The following is an 8,237-nucleotide window of genomic DNA, read 5'->3' as shown; positions in this document are numbered from 1 at the left end:
CTTTGAATGTCAAAAGCAAACTCAATTAGAGCCTTAGATAATAAAATTTTCAGCCTGCAGTTCAGATTCAGCCACCTCCCTAAATCCTTCATGGCAAGTCAGTGGCAATAAATACATATAGACAGACAGATAGGAAAAAAAGCAGGCATCAAACACTGCTGATCCCAAACAGCAGCAGTGTGTGGTGGCAGCAGATTTCGGCACACCACTGGGGCATTATGGGTTTGGCTGTGAGGTGCTGCCACATTCCATGTACGTGGTTTTACAGGGTGAAGGGGATTATGGCTTCAAACTCTTGCTTCGTGCTCCCTGAAAAGGCACAGAGTGAACTAAGAGGCTCAGATCAGGCTTCTTGCAGAAAGAAAAAAGAAAGGAGCAGCTTATAAAGGAAAAGGCAACTTCCAGCTAAAGCACAGAGCAAACAAAATGAAGCAAAACAAAGTTTTATAGGTAGGTCTTTCAGTTTATTCTTTTTAAGTAAAAGAGAAACATTTTGTATGTGAATATCCAGAATATTCTTCTGGCTCGGAATATTTATCTCCTGACTTACACTCTCTTGCAGCAGTGTCTCTGAATTCCTTAGAGTCATTAAAGGATTTTGGCCTCAAGTCATTCCCATTAGAAGCATATTCAATTTAGAAATTTCCCTCCTGCTCAAAGTTTGCCTGTGAAATTCATGGTTCAGATCCCTCCTCAATGAGAACCGGGTCAGTGCCCCATCCACTGAAGAGATGGAGATATTTAACAATTAAATAGTCCTCCAGGCTATGTCTGCAGCACGAGCCCAGTAGCACTCTCAGCTCCTGCACAGTGAGGTCCTTGGCCACGGGATCAGGTCTGCAGCCCTGGAGCAGCTGTATATTGCTGAACAGCTGAGAATGAGCCCCAGGGTTATCTGGTGCCCAAATATCTTGTGTAAGGTCCTGGGCATGGAATCAGGGGAGTGCTGGGGAGCATTGGTTGCCAAGAATTGAGAGCAACCTGGAAGGCCGAAGGAGGTAAGCACATTTCTTTGTGTGTTGAGAGATGACAAAGCTCTGCACAGTGACAGTAGAAAGTGAGCTATTTCTCCATTCTCAGGCTTTTGGTATTAGGAATTAGCTCCCCACTTTCCAGCAAACAGGAAATTTGTCTTTCCAGACTACATGTTCAGCAAGGAAGAAATGAATCTTCATGAGTTCAAGACATATTCCCTCTTCTTCTCTTAGCCCCTCACCCCCTGCCTCATATCTTTTCTATGCAGTTTTTCAAATAGTTTAATAATATTCACAGGGACATTAGATTAATTGGATTTTAATTCCAAATGACTGTGAAAGCAGAGAAGTGAGTCACCAGTCCATGCTAATGAGAAGATCTATTAAGTACCCTTCTCTGATAGACACATAGAGTAAGGTTATAAATATTTCATTTTCAATTAATTGAATTTTGCCCCCTGTTATATGACGCTGCCCTGGAATGTTAATCAACTGGGACCAAAGAGAGAGAGGAAGAAAGAGTGGAAAAAAATCTGAGAGAGGCTTGAAACAACATCAGAGCCATTCCTGTCCCCAAATCCTCCCAGTTCCCACAGTGCCCACACATCAGAATGGAAGATTTCATACTGACTGCATCTGGCTCCATGCAGCGGATAAATTAATGTTAATTAATCAGATAGTCATTTCACGAAGAACTGTGTGCAAAAGGTTATTTGAGCCCTGTCACAAATGGATTTATAGGTATAACTGCCACACTGAATGACCCCCTGTACACAGGCTCATTAAGCTGACCATCAGTCAAGGGTGTAATGGAAGCAGGCCAACAGCAGGCCGCTGGGACCGCACGGCTGTCTGCAACCAAAACCACTCCCAAAAAAAACCAGAAGGCAGCTGGGAAAGCCCCACGTGGTTCTGCATGCTATCCCCTGGGCAGGAGGGGATGCTCCCCATCCTGTGTCAAACCCTCTGGTCCCACCTCCACTATTATTTCTGCCTGCTGTTTCATGTAGGATTGCCTCTCGTTGTACAGCTCTGAGGGGCCTGGCACTGCGTAACAAGGATGTGGGCAGCCATGAGCCACTTCCTGCATTTAAATAAACTCATAGTGGTCACTTTCTGAAGTAAGGGCAGGTAGAGGGATGGTCTTCTGGGCTGGGAGGGAATCAAGGAGACTGTACATGGTTAAGAGTGTAGTTTACTAGGAAATATCCACGTTATCTGCACCCAGAAGTGCTCTTAGACCTGCTGCCATTCCTCCCAGGCAAGAGGCACGGCTCCAGATCCTGATAAGCGGGGAACCACACTGCAGCAGAAAAGCCTCTAGGCTGTTAGTTTGTGAGCAGACAGTAAATGAGGTTTGAGGGCAGTCTCAGAAATGTTTTACTCCCATCCTGTGCTTCCCTTCCACAGACTATATAAGTCATGTGAAAGAGGGTGTAACCCAAGCTTTTAAGGCATATAAACCTATTTGCTACCAATAAGGCAGCACTCCCTTGTGTAGTATTATTTTTTCCCATCTAATTAGGCCTTTCGTTTCCCACCAGCTCTAAGCAGAGCACATTTGTGGAGCCTGCAGCCAGTGCACCTTCTTTCTCAGCCCATTCACCCGCAGAGGGCACCAGCTGTCAGCATAACCATGCAGCATGCATCCACTCCATCCCACAGCAGCACGCAGTCTGAAGGCTGCAGTTTCCACTTAGACATTTTGTGCATATCACTGCTGTCATGTCTAAGAAGAAAGGGAGCAGGAGAAAGTGCAAAAGATTCTGTTTTTGAAGCACGCACTGTTCATTTGTTCTCATGCTGAGGCACCTGGCAAGGCTTCCCACTTTGTTTCTAGGCCCCAGGAACTGAAGTACCTCAGTTCAGTGACATAAGAGAACAGCCCCTCAAACAAATCACATTTGATTTTTCAATTTGTAACTGAGAATGATACCTTGTCTTAAGCAAGAATGCAGGGAATCGTGCTCTTCTTCTGTTCACAATACGAGAAACCCAGGGATTCCTTGTAACACATTTTTTTTAAGAGCTATGGTTTGTTTTCAGTTGGTTTCTTCACTCCTCCTCTCACGTACAGAATCAGAAAGGTAAGTGCAGGTTCACAGAAATACCTACCAATAGAGTACAAATCTATGGCCTTCTCACCCGCCTACCTCATTTCAAGCAATGCAAAAATCCCAGCTATGTGCTACTTATGCAGAGCAGCCAGAAAGGGAGAAAAAATATCTGCCTACCTCATAACCCACATTTACACTGCCTCCTTTCCTTGGCATGCTCCAAGGGGACATGCAGGAATGTAGTCAAGGAGAGGGACAGCTCACAGGATAGTAAAGGAAAGCAGTCTGTGCTTCCAGCCCACCAAGGAAATTGCTGTGTTTTTCCTTCTTCAAATATGAGTCCCAGAGCTAAGCTGAAAGGAAGCTTCACTCTTCATTCAAGCCTCTCTCCCAAATGGACCTCAGTTTGTGGTTCAGTTTTTAATGCTGCCAAATATGCTGAAAAATGGTAGCTGGAATTTGCCTTCAGTTCAAAGAGTGTGGAGGCTGTCTAATTTTTATATTCTTGTATAAAATAGAAACATTGTTAAACTAAAACAATCAATGCTTTTCAATTCTATCAGATGGTTCCATACTTCCCTCTCATAAACCATCTGGACTGTTTTTGTCTCTATAGAAGTCCAGATCAGCTTTTTGCAGCACCAAGAGCCCAGAGAGTGATTAGAAACTAGCACCGTGTTGATAATTCAGTCTTGTATTTCAGCTCCTGAAGCACACCCTCCAATAGTGCAGATGAGCAATGCCAGGCCAGGACCTCGAGTTTCTAACACTTGCAAACTGCATTTCTGCTCTGGCTCTTTGTGTTAGTTCCTGCTAGTGGAGTCCCCCAGCCAGTGGTGACTGCAGTCTTTCTATAAAGCAGGAGTTTCTCCCCCTGAGAAAACAACAAAGACAGGAAGACTCAGAGCAATAGATTTAGAAAGGCAGCACCAAAGTGAATGCTTTTTTTCAAAGGAATATTTTACAGCAATTTAGACCCAGCACTAGTTTTGCAAGGCTGACATGTAAGCTGCCCATTCTACAGTAACAAAGTATTGTAAAGATTTTAGGTTCTTTTTTTTTTTTTTCCTGGCTTTGAGACTAATTCAACTTGCTAGTTTCCTTACAATGCGATGTTTTGGGAAAAAAACATTTCAAATTTATTTCACGTAATAATATAAACTCCCATGAATGGTGTTTATTCAAGCCCAGAGCTACTGTTTTCAGGCAGAACTGCAGACTGAGAATACGACGAGATGAAAGGATATGAGTTTGCTCCCTAGCATTGTAGAAGCTGAAACCTACAACAGAAGTGGATGGCATTAGAGTTAAGAAACTTCCACTCACATGAAACACTGCAGAAGGTGGCCCACTGACAAGGCCTGGCCTCTCATACAATGCCACTCAGAGATGTACTACAAGGACAAATGAGGACCAGCCAAGTTAGGGACAGGTTCTGCTTCCACAGAAATACATGGGGGGTTTCTTGTCGCCGTTTCAACAGGAGCATGACCTAAAACACATCTGCCTATTCAATCCAGCAGACATGCAGAGTTCAAAAGGTGCAGACTCATTCACCCATTTTCACATTTGACTTCCATTGATAATGCCAGGCAGTGACACAAAGCAGTTTGTTTATTCAGAACAATCTTTTAATGCCATCTCGCCTTCCAAATAAATTAGCGAATAAAATATCTAAATCATGAGGTGATCACAGGACAAAATCTCCCCACCAGAGAAAAGAAAATCAAACACTTTTTAACCTTGTTCTGGTTTCATTGATTTGTTTCCTCCCAAAACATTAGGACTCTGTAAAATTTCAATTTGCATGAATATGAGAGTGCAATAAACAGCAGATTCTTCTCTCAATCATGTTGGTTACATGATCAAAAAGTACCAATACTTTAACAAGGGAATTGCTGCTACAAAATCCTGAGAAAAATATTCCTGGAAAAGTTTAGTTTGCTTCTTTCTTTGTTAGTTTATGCTTGCTTTTGACGTGTCCTGTCAGTCTGTTTTTCCTGGGTAAGCAGATAAAAACAAACAAAAATAATAAAAAGTCTTTGCAGCTAGTTATCCCAAAGCACAACAAACCCTTACAAATGAAACCTCATGTCTCTGTGAGATAGGGACTTCACAAGCACTGAAAGGCTCAGTCACTCTCCGAGACCACACAAGGACTTGGTTGTGACTCTTGTGATACTCATAACCCATCAAATAACAAAACCTTTATTTTGTACTGAACTAGTTATGATTCCTAAGATAATCACTGTTTAGATCTTGCTTTAGTGTTGTCATGCTGGAAAGTAACCCCTCCACAAGACAGGAGGTTTTTGAGCAGAACAGTCTGACCCATTATAAACCCTTTTTAGATTTAACTCATAACCGAGAGCTCCGGAACTCAAAACTTGCATTGCTTCTCAGTTATTTTTGTACTGAAATGGACGTGCTTCATCACTGTGAAACTGCAAAGTAATGTTGATGTAGCAATGAGTACCAGCTGCATCATTAGAGAAGCCCAGCTCTGCAGGATGCGTCCCTTCTTTTGCTAGTCTTTTCTTTTGATTTGATTTTAGACATTGGTCTAGGCAGATGACAGTGTTTCCAGACACCTATTCCCAACAGACTTGTCATGCCCTCATGCTACCAGGTGCCACTTGGAGGAATGTGAAATACCCTTGCCACTAAGATCAAGCTTCATCCCTCACACTGGGGTTTGCCCTGCCCAGAAAGCAGGCAGAAGGCAGCACCAGCACACTCAGCTCCTCCTTTCTGTAGTTTTTTCCTCATGCCATCTCTTTACTCGGCCAGTATATAAGAAGCCCTCCTGTCAGCCATTCCCAGCACCAGACTATCGGGCAGCAGATTAAACTCTGTGATTGCTGCTTCCTGTCCCTTTAATCACCAGATTCCTGATTAATAATTTGTATATTTCTGTAAAAGGGCAAAAATGCCTGTGTGAAAAAGTTTAAATATATAAAAACATTTCATAAAAATACTTAATAAAAAATCAAAATGCCCCATGAGCCTGTAAACATAGCCTGTAAATCTCTGTTAACTGGAGTCATTTGAAAAGCAGTCTTTCAGGCTCTCTTCTGCCCTGTCCAGTAAGATTTTAAGATAACCTATATAAATGCCACTTGTACTTCAACACCCGTCACTCCCGTCTTCTTCTTTGTTTCCATTATGACAGATTGTTTCCCAGTGTTGGCAATTTCCTTTGGAGATATCATTTGTCTTTGCTCTTAACAGAGTTCTGGTTGGTCTGATTTTGAGGCCTTCTTACAGAGTGGGTTTGAGGTCTGATTGGTAATAAAAGCAAAACCAAGATGCTCAGAATGTGCATGTGAAAGTACATAGACCTGAGAATAAAAACAGAAAGAGAATATTATATGTTTGTTGGTAGTAACATAAACTGAGTGACCTCATTAAGCCCAGGTGGAAGCCCAGGTAGAAGCCCATGTAGAATTTAGTGCTACTGGATGAATGCAGAATTCATGAACGTGACCTAGTAAGCACCAAAATAAAATCCTGAGTCTCACTCAGTCTATGCATCAATGAAAGTGTTGCCATAGATATTAATGAGGCAAGGAATCAATCAGCTAACTCCAGAATCCAAAGTCTGAGAGCTCAGATATGCCCGCATAATTCAACCCTACATTCATTCTGTCTCTCTTTCAATGTTAGAATATGCAGGGCTATGTTCTGAAAATAAATCCTTCATGGACATCAAATTGTACCAGTTAAAAATTAAATAATCAACTGAATGGAAAAGGAAAAAATATATATATATTTCAAATGCTGAGATCTGAAATAAACCAAAACATTCACTTTTTACCTGAGGAAGGTAAGATATTGGCAACTACAGGAGGGTCTTGTTTTTGAAGGCAACTACTCAGAGACACCTTTCTTTGATATCTCAGTAAATATAAAATATTTTTATTTCAAATAACTTCATATGCACAAGATTGAACAGAAACCAAAACTACTCAGTTTAACCACACGAGGCTGTGGCTGCTTGGAGAGGTACCATTTTGGGAGCAGTTCGGTTCAACTCTTAACAATGGAAATGCATTTTTGTATGGTCTCATGCTTTTTGCTGTAGTTATTAATATCCTCACAAGGTGCCTACTATCACTGCTGGGTATGCAAAGCCCCAAAAATTCATGTCCTAGTCCAATGGCCTAAAATTACCTTGATTCTGCATTTAAGTGTTAATTACTTTAAAATTCACTGGGGCAAAAAAAAAAAAAAGTACTAAAGTGATGATCCAGCTGAGGACAAGGGTGGAAAATAATTTTCTTCATTCAAAACCTGGGTATCCAGTATCTTTTTTGGATACCGGCATAGTAGTACTAAATTAGTTACATATATTTGTTTCTGTTGTTTTAAGGCTAGCAATGTAATTTCACATTAATATTTACTACATGGAATGACTTTTTGTAGACAAAGGGAACAAACTTTATGCATATGGAAAATTTATAAATGAGTTCAGTATTTTAGTCTTTTTTCTCCATTTTTGTTCTGATTGCTCTTTGCTACTTTTGTCCTGAAAGAAGAAAATGTAGACATAAATATGGTGCATGGAAAAGTGTTTTAGCAAAACTAGCAAAGATTTTGAGTCATTTTTATATTCTAACTGTTCGTTGAAATCAAATTTTTTTATGAAAAAGGAATAGAAAAGATCAAAATCTAAAACCTTTCAAACAGACTTACTGACAGCCGCTACCTTGACTATCAGTTTTGTTTTTATGCTAGAGGAATGAATCCTCTTTCTTCTTAACAAAAACTGTAATTCTGACATTTCACTGTAGAATCAAAGAGAAGTAAAGCTATGCAGTCTAGTCTCATTTTTTAAAGAAGTAATGCTCTGTCAGGCACCCTCCTTATCTCCGCTGATCAGTCTCCTCTTCTGCTCCACGCAGTTGGCAGTTGGAAACCTGTTCTCATCTCACCGAGCCCTTCCTACTGCCAACTCACATTATTCTTAGCCTCTCCAGCCTTGGCCACTGCTAAAGGTGGTTGAGACCTGATTGCTTTGAAAAAGGAAGCTGATTATGTGAAAAGTCAGATGAAGTGAGAACACAGAAATCTGACTGAGAAGTAAGCAAGAAGAGCTCTGCCTTGCCCTTCATAGCTTTTTAAGTTAGAAGAGTGCAGAAATCACCTCTTCCATTATCAGATATCCTTCCCATGCTGGTTTGGAGTGCTGTAGTCAGGAAGAGAA

General features: G+C 41.2%; 1 protein-coding gene across 3 annotated transcripts in view; it reads right to left on the bottom strand.

The window, feature by feature from the left end:
* Positions 1-4,640: 4,640 nt before the first annotated feature.
* MBOAT1 (membrane bound glycerophospholipid O-acyltransferase 1) overlaps positions 4,641-8,237 on the bottom strand; it is a 59,470-nt gene continuing 55,873 nt past the window's right edge. For all 3 annotated transcript variants that reach the window (XM_085220119.1, XM_010708475.4, XM_019613803.3), the window contains one exon: positions 4,641-6,372. In XM_085220119.1, the coding sequence (XP_085076245.1) occupies positions 6,240-6,372 (133 nt within the window). In that variant the 3' untranslated portion in view covers positions 4,641-6,239. The remainder of the gene's footprint in view (positions 6,373-8,237) is intronic.

This window comes from Meleagris gallopavo, chromosome 3, assembly GCF_905368555.1.
Source record: "Meleagris gallopavo chromosome 3, MGAL_WU_HG_1.1, whole genome shotgun sequence".
Taxonomy (NCBI): domain Eukaryota; kingdom Metazoa; phylum Chordata; class Aves; order Galliformes; family Phasianidae; genus Meleagris; species Meleagris gallopavo.
Note: the sequence above shows the minus strand (reverse complement) of the source record. Positions and strands in the feature narration are given on the sequence as shown.